The sequence below is a fragment of the Pavona decussata genome, unplaced genomic scaffold (assembly GCF_977016875.1).
Source record: "Pavona decussata unplaced genomic scaffold, jaPavDecu1.1 SCAFFOLD_38, whole genome shotgun sequence".
NCBI classification, from domain to species: domain Eukaryota; kingdom Metazoa; phylum Cnidaria; class Anthozoa; order Scleractinia; family Agariciidae; genus Pavona; species Pavona decussata.
This window is the reverse complement of record NW_028145460.1, coordinates 1899339-1918334: the sequence shown is the minus strand read 5'-3', so window position 1 is coordinate 1918334 and position 18996 is coordinate 1899339. Positions and strand designations below refer to the sequence as shown.

At 38.9% G+C, this 18996-nt stretch overlaps 1 protein-coding gene across 2 annotated transcripts; it reads left to right on the top strand.

Annotated features, from left to right (window-relative positions):
• The first annotated feature begins 1730 nt into the window (after window positions 1-1730).
• LOC146483550 (uncharacterized) lies at window positions 1731-17798 on the top strand. 2 transcript variants are annotated; one of them, XM_085105724.1, is made up of 3 exons: window positions 1731-1884; window positions 8989-9674; window positions 12637-17798. In XM_085105724.1, exons 1-3 carry the CDS (start codon window positions 1801-1803, stop codon window positions 14195-14197), a joined length of 2331 nt encoding a protein of 776 aa, XP_084961850.1. In that variant the 5' UTR covers window positions 1731-1800; the 3' UTR covers window positions 14198-17798. The 2 variants fall into 2 exon arrangements, with proteins under 2 accessions (XP_084961850.1, XP_084961849.1); XM_085105723.1 differs by lacking the exon at window positions 1731-1884 and adding an exon at window positions 8635-8896.
• Window positions 17799-18996: the final 1198 nt, after the last annotated feature.

Genomic DNA, 18996 nt, shown 5'->3' with positions numbered 1-18996 from the left:
AATTCAAGTTGGAGAGTTAAATCTACAGTGGTATCAGTCTGATCATCCATCTGACCACGTAAATTCTCCCGACATTTTTCAGGAAAAAATAGGTATTATAATTATATGGTTTCCTCCTGTAACTACAACAACTACATACTGAAAACAGGCTGTATCGCTTGTTATTCTGGTCAAGTTACTTAATTTCGAAATTTAAACATGAAGTCGACTCCTGTAATGTTTGCCAATCAAAACTGCAATGGAAAACCTTTGCCGGAGTATCTGTTATTTTAATACCCGGGTTTAATAGTAATTCTGCTTCAAATACACCTTGCCACGAGTATTCAGAAACGACAGAGCTCATCACATTAAGATTTTGTTTAGAAGTTCATTAAAATTATCTAAACTTCACAATTTTGTTTTCCGTCGTCTGTCATTGTTTCTAAGGAGTCATTATAATTCATTGCTATCGTTTCCTTCGCAAGTGAACCGTTACAGTTGATATCTTGTTACCCGCAGACAACCCGGATAATGTTCCCTAACTTTCTTTACGACTGAATAAAAAGTAAAATTTCCTTCCTTAACAGGCTTTCGTTAATCGGCATTTGCCCCAAAAATTCATAAGATCGCGTCAGACTAAAAAAAATCATGACTTAGAAAATAAGAGTGAATACCCCACTTTCCCCTATAGCAGAGAAATGGCGGCAATTAGGATAAAGCTTTGTCAATTTAGCATCCGTTTTGCGGTGAATCACGCGCTAGGCGAACTGCCGTGTTGACGTTGTCTAAAGGTGAATTTTCACTGTTGCTTAAATTTCATGTGCGTACAGACGTAAATTTAGCTGGTTTGCGTACGCAAATAAGTAGCAAGCGATGTGTTGAACAGCGCTCATTAGACATTACCGCTTTTTACTTTTACGTAAGTCGTTCATACGTCGTTTGTTATTTTGTTTACGTACGTATAAAAGTTAGTCCGATGTACATCTATACGGACGTAAAACTAGTTACGCGACAGTGGAAATCCACCTTTAGATTTCATTACGAAAAAATTCTTCAGTGAGATTTTTCTTAAAAATGCGGATGTTTGGAAATGCTTTCAGTGCGAATTCCCTCCAAAATTGTCTGGTTCGGTAGGCTACGTAATTGGTCGTAATTCCGCAATCCATATAATAAAGTCGTGCATTCATTTATTCTGCGGGCAGTTCTGAGTCAGTTTACAAAAATAACCTTTTCAAACGTCGAAACAGACATGCAGCGTCAGAAAATTTTTAACGAAAATCTTAACATGCAAAAACTGTTGAGCGTTGCTTTTCTGTGATTTTTTGTTTCTCAAAATTGTTATAAACGTGCGATTTGTTTCAATTTCGCAGGTTAACTTTTTGTAACTCTTGGCAGTAAAATAATTATTATCCTCGCCGCGGATAGCTTGATATTGCCTCCCTGTAATGTTGTAAACAGGATACCTCACCTGACCGCAAGAAAAATTCCACTCAAACTAATATAAACCTTCTAATATCTGATCGTTCACGAGACATTGCTGTGACTCGTGAGTCCGTGAGATCACTAATGTATTTCGAGCGTTTTGCCAATTAAAGTGCAAAGTTTAGCATTTCAATTGTTAGAACACGGGCCGGGTATGGTTAACCGCTAGACGAAAAGCGTGCCCTAAGTAGTGCACAAGAGCATCGGATTTGAACCATAAAGAGACGGCATTGACGACCACAACTTCAAACAGTTGCTTTTTCTTCTGACACAGCTCGCATCTGCCCAGGCTCAGATTGTCCCGATTCCGTAGCGTTTTGCACGGTTGAAGCTTGAGAAATGAAGTTTCCTGTAACCGAATCCTCCACTCAGTCGAAGGAAGACTTACTGAGTTCAAGGACTGAGGGAAAGTCGACCGGACAGGTGAATATTTCATACTATACATTGTTATCAAATCTAGAAGTTCATCGGTAAGGTGATAATTAATGGTAAAAATACAAGACCACGAAAAATACCTGACGGAATGAGGTGCTCACTAAAGGATGATATTTTTTATTAGCCGAATGTTAGCACTGAGGATGAGAGCTAGAAATGGTCAGAAATTAAAGATGCATGACAACGGTTGAGCTGACAAAAATAACAACTGTTTCTCCCATGGTGGGGGCACTCAAGCCTCACCCCTCCCATCACAGAGTTTTTGAAACTAGAATTAATGTAGACTGATTTGAAGCTTATTTCTAGCGATAAATTTGAACCTCCAAGTGCATTTGTGTAAGCAAAAACTTCTTCACTGAGTGAACACTTTATTTTTTATAACGCAGTTTTTTTTCAAACAATGTTCAATGGTTTAAAGCCGCACAACAATTTATCAAACAGACTCGGCAAACAATAAACAGAACTAGTGCCTAAATGGATTTTGCACAACAGAAATTACAGCCCCTAAAGTGACGTGACAATGAAACTTTCAAACAAAGACATACACTGTTAAACTTTAATTGTTCAAGCCACTTTTGCTAAGCTTAGCGACAGCACCGTTGTATGGTATGAAACTTTGGAGTTTCATGATCACTGTCTGAGCGCCATGCAAATGAGTGCAAACAATCCGTGCCTGAACTGATCTCTCAGTTTAGTAAAGCTATGAAAATTACGGCTAGCGGCATTACTACCGCAAAATCTATCAACAGATGTTGAGGGGTTGCTCCAGTCTACCCCCACACCCCCATCAAATTACTTGATTGTAGCTACGACCGCCTGGGAGCTGTGTTTCACAGCAGTTTTCAGTCTCAATATAGGGCCGCAATACGTGCAAACGATTAGAAAGTTACTTACGAAGTGATAAGAGTGAAAAAGAACAGGGAAGTAGAAAGGTAAAAAAAAAAAGGGAAACAAAACACAAGTTCATACTTTAAAAAGGGCGAATGTTCGTGAGCCTAGTGAAGTGAGATTTTTTATCTTTCAATTCTATAATCTGCTGCATCTGGCGCGTGTATAGTGGCTCGCCTGCTGACATACTTATGATGCCTTTCCACCAAATCAGTCTCATCTAAAGCAGATTATTAACAACCGGCCTGCGTAATTTGGACTGTTAAACTTCGCGTGCTCGCGTGCGAGAGTCGCTTGTGTGCAGACACGCCCAACTGCGATCAGACTTGTCGTTGTGGTTTACAGTAATTGACTGAGTTCAGTCATAATGACTCCGGATTTATCCTTCGTTCCTGTATAATTTGTTAAGAAAGCCAATTTACTTACCGCAATCCGGTCAATACCAAGTCATATCGGTCATTTATCAGCACCATATAAATGGCGGCGCACTGACTCAATGCAATACCGTCGCCAAATTGACGCTATTTTTCGGACACGTGAACCGCAAGCTTCTACAATCAAGACAATAGGATGATGAAGTTAGGGTGCATGGTCAAACATCTAAACTCAGGTCTCCATTCGTTTGTTTCAATACGCTCGTTTACTTGTCGTGATAAGATTTAAAAATTAGATAAATCTTTCCATGACGAGATAACGAGCTTGAAGGACTAATACGATATTGGGCGTCTTGTGGTCATCTCGCTCTTTAACGCAAAGGTCAGAGTTCTCTATCTGCAAAGGTGTTTTAGACTGTTGATGAAGTCTACTTAACAGCGACCTTTCAAATGATAATGAGCTAATGAACTTAATTTCTGGAGGTTTACTTTCGTGGTATGGGATCAGTGCAGGAATGGCAAGACTGCGTCGGAGGCGGAGAGGGGGAGCAGGAGGGGGGGGGGGGAGGGGGATTGTGGGGCGAGCGAATCTAGCCAACCACTGAAGATTCTGTTTTAAAAGCGTTTCTGCGTACGTTGACGCTTTACAGCTTCCCAGCCCCGACTTGCCTTAAATGCGATCAAGTTTGAGGGCCCTCATTGATGAGCGTGGTTCTTTCCCGTTATCTCCTTTAAATTTTAATTTACTAAGCGTCCCTCTTCGAATCATCCTCCTACTCTAACATTAAGGAACTTAAACAACGACCATGGGGACGGTAATAACAACGCGAGGAATACTTTTAAAGAGCAAAAACAATGGCTCTGTGCGTGCGTCATGCACTTTGGTACATTTCTGTTAGGCCCCTGAAAAACAACAACGTGAAAAACCAAATTTATGGAGAACATGAGCGCATATATTTCATTCATTTGATTCTCTTTCTTAACGTTAACTTGGATGACGCTTCCATCACTGTGTTTATTTCTTGGATACCTCCCTCTCTTTGTACAAGTTGAAGGAGTTGGGAGGATCGAGAACTGAGTGCAGTGCTCAAAGTGATAAGGTGAATTTATATTTTCAATTGACTGCGTTTTCGTTTGCGTCAATGTCTTCGTTGTCGTCGTTCCTTGGTGTTTCATCCTGCAGCTGTCCCCTCACCCCACCTAAATTACGTTCGTCGTACGCGTCTGGTGTGACTGAATATATAGCTCAACCTCTGTAGAAATTTCACGCTTGATGCAACTGCAGTATACCGCGTGCCCAAGGTCATGAACTATTGCTTTGTTTGTATGTGGAGTGTTGGGCAACTCCAATACAGCGTTCTCGGAAATAACGAACTTTCGGGCATAACGAACTCATTCTCCTGGATTTTGAAGATATTTATCAGCTGCTTTAAAACATACAAGTCGAGAAAAAGTCTGAATTTCGCCTTAACGGTACTCCCTATTCCAGAAATTCTTTTTACAGACTGTCGCGGTATCGCGAACAACATTTACTTCAAGGCGAGGTAAGTTCTCACAGGTATTACAATTGTCATCCGATTAAAACGCAATTTTGATCTTGTCTTGGGACGAATCCAGTTGGTCAAAATACCCAGTCCAGGCCAGTCTGAGAAAATATGATTTGATTGTTGCAAAAACAGATATGTCTTCTCTCGGTAAAAGAACGTAAACATTGAGATATAGGTTTCATTAAGATATTATATAAAAAAGAAAGATGATAAAAAACAAAGAAAACGGGTTTGAATAAGATATGATTAAAATGTGTAGCTGGCGGTATTGTCTGCGCGTGAATATAAGTTTTGCCGGCGGTGGAGCACGCCATGGGCGGCTTCAGGCGGCTTTGCAACTCGTTCGCCCAACTTTCACCTTCGCCCAATTAACAACCCGCCGACTGACGGCTTTTGCAGGATGATGACTGATATACTTTGCTTGCCTTGACCGGCTGCGTTTTCCGAAAAAACGCTTTTCCTTTTCCTTTTTTCGAACGTTCGTAATATTGGGAATGGGTTTCCTTTATTTTCGGAAGGACAAAATTCTCTTAAGTGCTGAATTTAAAAAATGAAAATAATTTAGCAAACGCTCTGAACTAAAAAAAAAAAACAAACCGATAGATTAAGATCGCAGACAGGTCAAAGTATACTGCTGTGTGTTATTGCTATCCGAGGAAGAAAAGATAAGAGGTCTGATTTTAGTGAAAGTTATATTTCTGTCTCGTGAATGATTGCAAAGTTATTCTGTTCATTTATTACGATGACCTAAAAAAAGATTTTTCAAATCTAGTGCATTCTTTGAGAGGCTGTGGTTGGCATTACAATACACGCATGGTAGATTCTTGAAGTGGATGGTAGCAATGGGCTAGCAAATTTTCCACGTTTGGATGGGTACCGTTTGAAAAGGCACAACTATTAATCAAAAAAACTCCGTGAAAGGAAGCTCTAGAAACAAAGAACTTAGGTTCAAAGAGATAAGCACGGTTTGATCACTTAAATGTAGATACCCTTCCTAGTCGAAAAGCCTTGTTTTGTTGTGGTTAGCGGATATATAATTTCCTATTTTAATTTGCTGGATTACACCGCAAAACACAAAGGAGGAGAGTTCGCTCAAAGCCAAAGAAAAGTTTCGTTAAGATTTTGGTTATTTTGCTGATGATTATAATTGCCTTAGGGGCCCACTGAAATAGATTCAAGACACTTTGAGCTTCTTAAGCAAACTCCGCCTTCTCGTTTTTAGAAGCGATATCATTTGAAAGAGATGAAGCCCACTACATTCTTGAAATGACGACTAAACATTTTTTTCTGTCCAATTGAAAATTTTTTTCATTCGCAAAGGACGACACTAATCTGAGCTGTACTGCCGAGTTGCTTATGTTTTTTTATTATTATTAGTTGTGTTTAATTTGCAATAAAAACAATTATGTGGGTTTGACTTGTTAACAGATCAACAACTTTCTTTAAGTGCACAGTGACGAAAAGTGTCAAAAAAGTAAACAAAGTTGTCGAAAGTTCAAGGCTATTTCCTTTTTACAACTGGAATTTTCGCTATCACATCCGCTCCAGTGTTCTTATCTTAGCCCTGCCTTTCCTTTGAGCTCCTTTGTCAACTTCGGTTAGTTCATTATTTGCCAATGACGAGGCCCAGTTCCCTTTACGCATTATTTTGGCGTTGCCATAGTTACAAATACTTATTTTGGTCATTCTTACTACGTTGAAAAAGATATAAGAGTATTCGTAGTAAGATAAATAAACGAAAGCAATGGGGTAGAAATGTTTTGCGTGGATGTTGTGGCCGTCCTACGCAGTAACATTATGCAGTACTGGTCAATACACGATGAACACGCTTCAGCGACTTTGCCACGCATTCAGGAAAACCTGCCCAAAGATTAAATTTAAGCCTTTCAATTTGAAAATAAATCCACTTGAAGTTCCATCCATTTAGAAGTATTTTCCAGAAAACGGAAAAACGTACGATAAAATTAAGGGACTTTCGCGTGCATAATTTTCAAACTTGTCAATTTAGTACAGAAGGGTGCATGCAGAGGTGACAATGACCACAGAAACCGAATGTCAAGATTAAGGTATTTATCTTACGCCCTATTGTGCAACAATCCTCCTTCATCGCTGATTAATTTGGAGATATTAGGCTTTAGACCCCTTGGTTTGTTAAAATCTGAGAACTTAGCCCAATGTCAGTTTTGATAGAGTAGTCGCATGACATGTTTCATATGACTGAATAACGACAAATACTAGCTTAGAGAAAATAATCGCTTTCTTAATTTTAAATCTCTCTGTTCTTTGTGTCGCCTACTTTAATACCTTCAAGGAAATATTACAAATAAAGTGACAATATACAAGTCAAATGACTGGACGAGTTTCTGAGCCGTGTGGAAAAGCACGAAACCTCGAACCAGTGACAGCTAAAACTGAACTCCTGCGGTGCAAGAAAGCATGTAAAAATGTTTCCATATTTAGGACTTTTGTCCAAATTTAGACCCACCTTTCGTAATATTTCACCAGGAGTAGCATTACCGAGGCAAATTTCTTTGGTTTTGTGATTTTACGGGACAAAAAAAGAACTGACCTTAATGCCAAAACGGATGGAATATAAAGTAGACGGATTAAATTTGGCGATAGAGACCTTCCTGAGAAAACGAGACTTAAGCCTGCCCTAGTAAAAGTTGTGTTTTCAAACAAAGACAATATATGGTAAGCGGGTCAAGGCTGTTGATTGTTTGGAATTTTAAACATGATTGCTCTTTAAAACAAATACTTTGCCCTAAAGCCATGGACAGCTGGTACGTTCAATACATGTATCTTTTGTCGCACGGGCGCGCGTCTGTCCCTAGTCCTTTTGAAAAGTGCCAAACCGCCGAAAAATTTGAAAATTATGTTTTGCCGCAAAATTGAAAACCAACAACGCCGCAAGAAAGGTTTATACCACTCAATAGCTCACATTTGAATGATTACACTTACGGATTTCGAATTCATGCACAGAGTCAAAAGTTAGAATCACAACCTTATACGATGCAAACTGAAAAAGGTTCAACAATATTTTTGAGTCAATTAGGTTAATTTCAAAATTTTTATAATCAGACATGTTTGGGACTGTTTGGCGTATCTTGAAAATATTTTCTAAAAGTTTTTAATTTGAGCGTATACCGTAAACAGAGGTCATGTTGACCCCCTAAACATTTCATGGAAACCGATCCTCTCTTTGTTGTTAAAGACAATTGAAAACTCTGACAATTTAGTATCTTTGACCGCAAAATTTTCCCGTCAAACCACTTGTAAAAAGAAAGCTATTCGAAAAATCCGCAAGGCAGACTGGGGAAATTTAATAATCCATGAATTTTGAGACAAAGTCGCGCCGATACTTGAACTCACGCAGTTGTGTCCTCTGTGCCTATTTTTTTTGTCGTCGTATTTAGATTTTGGGTCAAGTACACGCATGCGGTAACAATGTTGTTATTAACAAAGTCCAACAAACAAAATAAGATTTGTCGCTGTTTCAAAATTTATAGCTTGAGGGCAAACCCATTATGTGAAGAACAATTACAGTCTACCCCAGGAATGTCTACAGCTGGCCCGCATTCAATTTCCCGCCAACCGTCATTCTTTTTAGACGTGACTAAACTGAAATTGGAGATTATGCCACCCCAAATTTGGGGCGAAGAACGACAGGTATTTCTGTAGGAATAGAGAGCCATTTCCGGTTTACTATATGCTCGAGAGACGTAGCGCCAAAAATTCGCAAATCTGACTTGTATTTGCTGTCCCTTGATGTTAAGTAAATGTTTTTAAAAAACAACAGCAAGCGCGCGAATGTCTAAGGACATCCTGATTGTCCTTATGTACAGTACTTTGTTTGCAAAGGAAGTTGTTCAGCTATCAATGACGTCATTGACAAGTGTCAACGTTTCCGGTGAAGAGTCCATTTGTACCCGCCCTTTTTGCCAGTCGAATGATTGCGCTTGGGGCAAAACAACATGGACGGAGTTGGGATCAGATGATGAACATGTAAAAATGGTACAGAATTTCATAGAATTTGTCCTTTTAAAGGAACAAATCCAAAGCAGATTTAAGTTAGTCGAGAAACATGTCAATTCTCTGTTTGACGTCCAGCTTAAGAGGACCAAAGAAGAAGATAATCTTCGTTGCTGGGTGAAACTCGAAGGCAGCGAGCATGACATCAGTCGCGCAAAGGTTCGCGAACGAATCCTTAGTCTCCCTTCACTTTGATTTTAGCGTATGAAGTTTAATTTTGCATTCATTAACGTCTTCGTTTCTCTTCGCAGGACTACATCATCGCCGTTTGCTCGACGTGTTCACCGGCTCTTTCTTCCCTCGAGGAGGCAGTTTTGAACGAAAACAACAATAGCACGTCGCAATTTGACAGAGTTTTGACAAAACAAACCCCGTCTGTGGTTGAGATAAATAACCACGAGTGTAATCGCGACTTATTCACTCAACAAGACACTACTGTCGGTGAAACATTGATGCATCAGAAGCTAAATCTTGGAGATTCGAGCTCGGAGCTTATTTCGCGGTTCGAAGACTTGGCAGTGACCAGGGAAGAATGTGCTTACACAGCAAACGATAAATGTGCGACCCTCGGCCACGAAAAAACACACCAGCAGCTTGGCGAAATGGTCGCTAGAAATGAAGGAAACGTGGGGAAAGAGAAGACAAGCAATCCGGAGATTTCGGAGAAAAAAAAAGTGCACGAAGCCAGTGAGGAGTCCTTGAGGGACTTTGCCCTAAAGCTCGGATATTCTGAGTCGACTATCAGCGCTGGTCTAAGCAAGCTCGGCCCATCAGCAGACAAAAATTCCTTGCTGTCTGAACTGCTAAAAGCACAGTCATCGGTGAAGCAACTTGAGGAAGGATCTTCGACTTTCTTCCATGAGAAACCTCATCCAGCGCCCGAAGATTCTAGCTGCCTCCGAGCTATCGTGATCGACGGCAGTAACGTGGCGATGAGGTAACTTGCATGCAATTTTTCATTCTAATCTACCCTAATGGTTGAGACGTTCTTTACTTCGTACTATGTAAGGTTGAAATTTTTATTGTTGCAAAACATTAAATCTTATCTTTGGCGAAATCAGCGCGAAGAAAACAATTGCGTACTTCAACGGAACGACAATTGTGTTTGCACAAATACACGTAGTGTGTTTTGTATGAATGGAATGCATGATTAAGCGAGTAGGATCTAAATATCCGCTTGAAAATTGAAGTTACCCGAAATGTTTGCTCACCAATTGCCTACAATTTAAAGGTTCTCGCTTACTTGATAACTTGATTGATCGCTTTAAATCAATTAATCGGTTCGTGTACATGGTTGTTTTATAGCGGAAAGAATACTTTTAATTGTTGCACGTGCTCGCGTCCCCGCGACTAAAACAAATCATGGAATTCGTGCATTTTCTCTCATGCAAAACGTCGATTTTGTTTTCAGTTAACCTTCCGAAGAAACATGCCGGTAAATTATGATTCTCACTTCAACTGGAACAAGCTTTGAATCTGTCATTGTCATGCCATACGTGCCTAGAATGTTCGTTATGTCGGGTTGTTTTCCGTTCCTTAAAATTTGTTTGCCTTTTTTTTGAGCTGGAGTCTTGCGATTTTGACATTTATTAATCAGGAAGTCTTCTGGGGAAAAGGGTAATTTCAACAGAAATAGCGACGGAAAAAGAACGTGGAATAGGTTAGCAGGATAGTTGGCCGACCTCCAAGGAGAAGTCTTAAATTTTTGTGTCATTACACATACTGACTTCTCAAGTGTACATGTGTAACCCTATTTCAGTGAAAATTTTTTTTACGATTTCACACGAGCAAGAGTTAAGCCTACATTCCATCAAAATTAAGATATTTTTCTTTAATTCTTGAGAATGTGCTTGATCACTTTTGAAGAACAGGAAGCTTTCCGGGGTAAAGAGGTATTATTTTAGCTGAAACCCAACCTTGAAGACGTTTTGGGAAATTTTCCAAACAAAAAAATGTCGGAATTTTTTAGTTCTTACACATGTTTAAAAAAAGCTTGCGCTTAGGAACCGACCTAGAGGTAGCAGCTTTATAAAAGTGTGGTACTGAAGATTTAACCTGCTAGGAAGGAAACTATCTACCCACAAGCATTTTAAAAAAAGTTTGATAGCGAAACTGGATAATTCTTGGGATAAAACATAGCTGAAATGAAAATTTTGGTGTATGGAGGCCAATAGGTCAACTCTTAATTGGCTTTTTATCTGTACTAATTAATTTAAAGAAATTGTGTCATATCCTGAAAAATTGCTGTGTTGGACTCCTTGTCTCCATTCTGCTACAAGAAGAATTTTTCTCCCTTCAAATACAAAGAAAAATATTTAAAAACCATTTTGATATACATAATTTTTATTAAGAAAATGTTGCTGTTACTGCTAAAGACCTTTCATTTGAATGGTCATGCACATACAATTTTATTATTAAACTCAAAAGTTAAAAACTGCCTTCTTCAACAAAGTAAACAGGAAATCACTGCTTTCATTTGAGTGTCATCCCACTTCAGGAATTTTTATTTCACAGACTCCAGGCTGCATTTTAATTATGTAATAAGGTTTGCAGGGCTGCAAATAACTAACGGGCAGGCGCCGGTCACGTTGTCCGGTTAAACATGTTGTTGCTCGGACACTGTTCGTTTTTGGCCGGTCAAATTTTAACGGTCGTAACTCTGGCGATAGTGAACCCAGTTTGCAGAGTAATCCTTTTATAGCTAAGAAACAACTGAATCCAAGTCGATTTGGCAATAAAAATTACAAGTTCATAGTTTTACTACTCTTTACTGCAGAGGCAGCCTGGCATTCAGTACGTGGAACGGTTATGCAAGATACAACCGCAATTGTCCATTTTACTTTACAGTAAATCTGGCAAAATCACTTATAATTAAATATTACACTTTGGCAATCGCCACATCATCAATCTAGTTTTATATTCGTTTTTGTTTTTCTTGCGGAAACATGAATGTGGTCCCTCGTGATTATCAAATAGTTAAAAATGAAAATTTCTCTGAACGAGTCGTTAAAGGACCGGACAAGATGTCCTGCAATCAAAGGATTTGTCTGGTCAATACCCAATTTTGACGGGACATTGTCCGTTGACCGGCCGTTATTTGCAGCCCTGGGTTTGGCGTGGGTTTCTGAATCTGCTTGGCATGCTGGCGCATGATCATGGTCTTTTGGCGTAAGATGGGGTAAGGAGGCAATAGAGAGTTTTAGATCCAAGTTTACCGTGAACCTCTAACCGCAATTTGTGGTTACCCATTTCTGGTTGGACGTTCAGACTAAATTTGATTTAGTTCTTCTTGCAAATTTACGGCCGCCATGCATCCATGAATGGCACTTGTTTTCAAGATCCAATAGGATTTTTCAAATTTAGCATTTCGCCCAAATTTGTGCCTCTGTTAATGGATAGACTTGCTCCACAAGATTTTTGTATCATTATGTGAGATAAAACAAGGGTTATACGCTAATAGCTGTCAGGTAAATGACATACGTGAAAACCTACCTCTCCACGTTGGAAATGCACGTCGAAAACCTCAAACGTGACGTGAAAAACTGGTCACATGACCTCCAGCAGTTTGCAGGTCATGGTTAACTCGGATCTAAAACTCTTTAATGCCTTGCTTTAGAGTACCTCACAGGTGTAATGGTGTGACGAAACATTACTGAGGCTTTTGAAAACTTCCACTGTTCAAACAAACTGTTTTTGCCCAAAAGTATCCAAGATTTCTCTCTTTGTGTAGGAATTAGAGTGTTCAAGCAGCGCTTCAGCTTGGTGTGGAAGTTCGAAACTCGCGTATCTTTGGTGCGAGACATACACGGAATGCATCCTGGCACGGACCCATAAGTTAAGAAAAGCAATAATCTGTGAGAGGGTTTATAGTACATCTTTTCTGTTTTTTTCCTTTACAGTCATGGTACACAGAGAGTATTTTCCTGTAGAGGGATTGGAATCGTAGTGGACTGGTTTCAACGGAGAAACCACCGCAACATAAAGGTCTTTGTACCAATGTGGCGTGCCAAATCCTCACGGCCTGAGTCTCCAATTGCTGACCAACAAGTGCTCAAAAGACTTGAGGAGGATGGAATTCTGGCCTGGACGCCAAGCAGACCTGTCAATGGTCGCATCATCAAGTGTTATGATGACAGGTACATCATAAAGCACGCTGCAGAGACTGATGGTGTGATTGTTTCTAACGATAACTTCAGAGACTTGATGGCTGAAAGCCATGAATGGAAGAAGTTAATTGAGCAGAGGTTGCTTATGTACACGTTTGTCGATGACAAGTTCATGCCTCCAGATGACCCCTTAGGGCGACATGGTCCAACGCTGGATGAGTTTCTGAAGAAGGGGTGTGGCAAGTTGTGTCCATACGAGCGCAACTGTACATATGGGAATAGATGCAAATATCTGCATCCAGAGAGAAATCCAGTGAAAACAGAAGCAGATTCATTTGCACCTGGCAGTGAACACTTGCCACCGGAAGTGCCCTATGGCCAAGTTTCAAGACCTTCTAGACCACTGCCTCCTTGTCCACCTGAAGGGCAGCAGCACCAAAGGCCTTTACCCCCTGCACCGCTGGAATATCATAAACCACTGCCACTTCCACCTCAAGGAGAATTTCCAGCTCAGATGGCAAGAGTTTTCCCACCCACACTTCGTACAGGCCAGACAGTTGGCATTGGTGATAGGAGATCAGACCCGTTGCCATATCCGTCGAAGCTACCTCCTGATGTGCAGTCGATGCGGGAACAGTTTGAACGTACTGTTAGTGTCCCATGCTTCCCAGATCAGGCTTGTGGAGGTGTGCCTCGTGTTCCATTAGTACGACGCGGCAGTCTCCCTCACGTCCAAGCTTACCATACGCCACCCTACTCACCAGGGCCCCCTGAAATAATGATGCGTGGACCAATGCCAGTAAGAAGAATGCCAAGCGATGGCCCAATTGTCAGTGGTGATTGGATGTTGCAGCAAGATCAACGCATGTTCAATGGACCAGGGTACCAGCAGTACCCAGCCCATTATCCTCCAAATCCTCCAGTCAGTGGACCGACAACAGTTTACGAAAGCCGCCAGCCTCCTCCAATTCCAATGAATCACTGGATACCCCCGCATCCCCACCAGCAACCACAGTATCCCCCGGCACCTCCACAACCACATTATCAGTATGGCCACGGTCCGTTTCACCCTGGCTACGGAAGGACACCTTACAATGGCCAACGCAATAGCTATTTCAGATCAAGGGCCCCTCCAATCATTGATGGATGGTGTGGAGATGTAGCTGATGGTCCAAAAGACGGGGTCTCCTCTTTTGACGCGGAAAAAGAGAAGCTGAGGATAGAGGCATACGAAAAGCTTTGCGAAGTTTTCCCAGATGATGTGGAAAAGGTTCTTGCAATACTAGATAAGTATTCAGATGAAACGAGTGTTGAAACGTTGACACAGCATATGTTGGATGATGCAGATGATTAGTCTAGAATGTGCTGGTTATACCAATATTGTATCTGGTCTTCCTATATATAGTCTATTACAAAAGAAATAGCTTTGTTAAGGCAGATAAACTATTGTTAATTAAGTAATGACACGGCATGTCAACATTAATTTACTTCAAGTGGGTTTCGTTAAATTTTTTTTTGCCCCTTTAAGGTCTTCCAAAAGTTTTTTTAGTTACAATGTAAATATATGGGAAGCGTTTTGGAACTAAGTTAATGCATTGATTATCACAAAACAATACTTTTGCACTTGAGGACTAGATCAAGGGCATCCTTTGTGACTGTTCATTTACTTTAAATTTAATCAGAGGTCGGGTGTAATAGAACTGATATTCAAGCAAAATTTAACTGGCATTTTGGAGTTTTGTCTTTGGATGTAGAGACAATTTATTATTGTCAGCAAAGAAGTTTTAAACTTGCATTAATCATTTTATAAATGCCATTATCCCTTATGTTTTATTGAGGTTTGATCAAAATAAGTTGTGTATATTCGAGCAGGATGGTGGTTGAACTGGTCAAGTTCGTTCATTTTTATGTTGACATGCTGCTGTTTTATAAGAAAGTTTTACTAGGTGATAAAAGCATGTTCTCACATTGACTGTATTCTGAACAGAGAATGCAAAAAGCTTTATGTACAATGTTCTGGTTTACATGATATGCAGTGATGGTGTCCTTTTAGGCCTTTCCATCTACTCATAATCCCGAATGACATGGATTTACAGCGGTTACCAAGAACACACAACCTACTGCCTTCGATACAGTGAGATGAACTTGCATTTTGGTATACGTCAATCAGAGAAAAGTCGTTGTAATTATTTTAAATTCCGACAAGATTTTGAGGTAACAAATCCAAGGAATTGACAGTTTTATCCTCAACAGTTAGTTTCCATGCCAGTTTATCTAAAAGAAAGAGCATTGTTTAGAGGATACTATATTTTGGAATCACTGCACGTGATCAGCAATGCATTCACAAGTTAGCAAATTATTACGTGCAGTGAAATTAAAAATTTTTAATTCAAAAATACCTTTTCTTTTGGCTTGAACTGGCTTGGGAATCAACTTAAATAAAGTTTTACCTCCTCGTAGCAAGGTAAAATTCTCAATTTCTTGGCTCTGCTGTCATGAAATCTAGTCAATTTGAGCTAATCTCAATAGCTTAATTTTCTTTGATTGAAATCCATCAAGATGCGACTTTTGAAGGTGGTAGGTGCGTGTTGATTGATAACTACTATAATGCAATCAAAAACTACTAATATTTGGTATTTTAAAACTTTCAAGGGCATGCAATGAGTAAAACAATAACTTTTGAACACTGGTCAAGTGTGGTAGGCATGCAGCACAAAGGTTAGTTAAAAGTTAATGTTATGTACCAATAAATGTATCCAGGTATAAGTAAATTAGTGTTGTTTAACTGGCAAATGCCAAAGTTATTGATATTTTATTTCATCAAATTTTTACTTGAAGTTAAAATGCTTTTTAACAAAGTGTGAATAATTGTTTCATGGAAAATGCAATTTGTTCAAGATTAATACATGGGCATCAGGAATTTAAGGGAAGGCTGTCAAGTAACTTTCTGGTATGACACAAATCTTCGGCTTTTTCTGTCCAAGATTTTTTCTACTTGCAAGGAAGATATTAAGATCAAGTGGATATATATATTTTTTGTCAAAGCAAGGGTAATCAGTAATTTTTATAAGAAAACAAGAGGGTTTTTTAAGTAGGGCATGTTATTATCAAGATGCGTTTAGGACTTATAAGTTTCTTGCTGGTCAAGAAATTTTCCTTGCTGGGCAAGAGGTTCTATATACACAATTCCCTGATGTACTTTCCCTTGCTTCACTCATGATTTTAATGCATTTTCTGTTATTTTCCACCAATACTGGATGTTTGATCTTTTGATCTTTCTCTACTCGCAATTCTGTCGCCAAGTATTGTTGAATTTTAGAATGTTTTGTTTAAAGTTTGTCATTGCTTCAGTGTTCTCCTTTAAAAGTAAGGAAATGTTCTTTGCTTGCAATTTTTAACCTTAACCTTCCAAAGTTCTTATAAAAATAAAATGTGAGAAAGAAATTAATATTTGTTTACTCAAATACTTGGCAATGTAACAAGTGTAAGAACAATCATTGACCAGCAGATATTGTCATGATCTGCAGCTACTCTTAAATTCTCAAAACTAGATTTAAAATGATGAATACTGTAACATTCTAAATAGAAACTGGTGGTGCACCAGTGGTGAGTGGAAACGAATGTTTGGTTTTATCATCAGTGTTGATAACTGAAGGATTTGGCCAGGGTGAAGAGATTTGAGTTCTGAAAAGTTGAACACTTGCTTGTTTTTTAACTGCACTGCTGAAATATACTTACTCAGAAGTGTTCATTTTAATCACTTTTAAAAGTCAATCTACAGGTTCAAAAGTCCTAACAATGTGTGACTCGCGGTTTGATTTGGAAATTGAAAGGGTTAAGGTCGCCTGTGATTGTACAGACTTACTAGGTATATTTACGGTTCCATTTGGGAGTAAGCATCTGTTTTTCAAAGTGAATTTTATTTCCTTTCTGGAAAACATTATGTCTCCCAATTGGTAATTTATTGGTTTGTCACCAAGATCATAATTATTAACTTGTTTAAAGTATGAATCTTTGTACAGGTTTTTATATCATCTTTTTCTGATGTTTGCTAATATTTGCATTGCAAAGTGATCTCATATCATTTTTGTAGGTATGGAAGTTGACCATAAAGCTAATTGTTAGAACCCATGAATTGAAAGACTTCAGGGACGGGTTGTTCAAAAGCCGATTAACGCTTATCCACAAATATTAAAAGTTAACTGAAGTTTTCATCTCGCTCATTAAAAATGATTTTAAAGGCTCATTTTAAGCTAGTGGTAACGAAAAGTCTAAGGCAAAAGTTAGGGACAAATTCTTTTGGACGAATCCTTATGGATTAGTAAATATACTCGAATCAAAGTTCACGTTAACCCAGGATTAGCTTAATCAGGCTTTGAACAACTGGACCCTGGTGGCAATTGTATGTTTATTTCGCAGTTGTTACTTTAAATTTTTCTTTTAAAGATTTGTAGTTGTATTATAATGGAAGAAATTTGTCATTAAGGCTATTCAAGCGAAATTTACATTTGATGCAATTTTGCAGTTTTAAATGACTGTTTTGTACATGAGGGTGTAAAGCACTGTGAATTCAGTTAGCATAAGGGAAACTTAAGGTCAAAGTTTTAAATATTTTCAGCGAGTATAGTGCAACTTTACAGTAGTTTAAAAAATATTTTTAAACATCAAGTTTATTATTGCCCAAGCTTGGGCAACAGAATATTAAATAATTATAGTGTTTGTAATACCCAAGAGAACTTCTTCATTTGGAAAGCCTTAATAACAGACAAGTCTAGGAAGGATTCTAACCATTAGCTTCAGGTCCAGTGCTCTTTGTGAGAGCTTAATAATTAGTTTACCTTGGAACAAAACTGATGTGTAATTCTTTGCAGTTTGTAGAAATAGTCTGCTGATATTTTATGGCAACACGACGTGTTTCAAATAAAACTGAATAAAGTGTAAAAAATGAATAACAAGTGTGTTTTACTTTTTGCTTGGTTAACATAGATTGTGGTGGTGTTTACACCAAGTTATAGTAGCAGAGCCATCAATTATTCTAGTGTCAGGTCCACTGCTTATAGATGAAGCTATGCTGCCTGAACATTGATATTGCCCCCATCCCCAGGGGGTGCTGGGACTCTGAAACCTTTATCTTAAACCAGACCAAGTTCAGCTACACTTTAAAACTAGACTAAACTAAGGACTGAAAATCCCTATGCCACCCCAGACTTGCTATTTTCCAAAAACTGTTACACTATCACAGTCCAGCCAAAACAAAATCGTCTGACATGTATAACAACTACCGTTAAGCACATTTCTAAGTGTCAATTCCAGGGAAACCTAGTCTAGATTAAATTCTTCAAGCAATTGATCAGTTTCCCGGAAAATTATACCCTATTCTAGACCAAATCGTTATGATTTCTAAACCCTATCCCAAACTAAACTGCTCAAAAACCATACCCTTCATAGTGGCACATACCCATATAGCTTACAATGGAGTACCCACCCAGCCCCCTTCACCCCATGCAAACAACCTTGCCAGGTATGCAGACTTTTTTTTTTTTTTTCTGTCAAATGTTGTGTTTAGGGTGAGGTTGTTTCTTGAGCTGTCCTGTTGGTTTAGGTCAGTCTGTATTTTAGCTCTGTATTTCAAAGCTCCAATGCAAATTCTCTTCACGGCCACCATAAAAATTTTAATTATTTTGTTGAGTACCAGATGTTGTTAATGATCATTCCCTTTACTGTTATAATTTGTATACTTGATAACATGCTGACCAAAGGGTGGTTACACAAGGCCACAGTTGTTCAAGGGCCGATAATTTTTTTTTGGGAGTGCACAGTAAATCTCTACAGCTTTGACCAGTGGGTGGGTGGGGGGAGGGGGGGAATAGTCCCATATATTTATAACTAGAAAGAATATAAGAATTTTTTTATTGTTGGTGGTCCCCAAGTACAATCTTGAAACCAATGGAAAGCTCGCTGTTTCAGTCATTGCACCCACACTTTGGAATAATCTGTCCGTTTATATAAGAACTGCAGCTTGCTTAAGTTCTTTTAAAACCAGAGTTAAGACCCTTTTATTTAGTTGTTGCTTTTAAATGTTTAAAAGCAACGTATATTTTGGGGGTCTAGTCTAGAATGTGGTGTTAAAATGCAGCTAAATGTTGTCAGGGG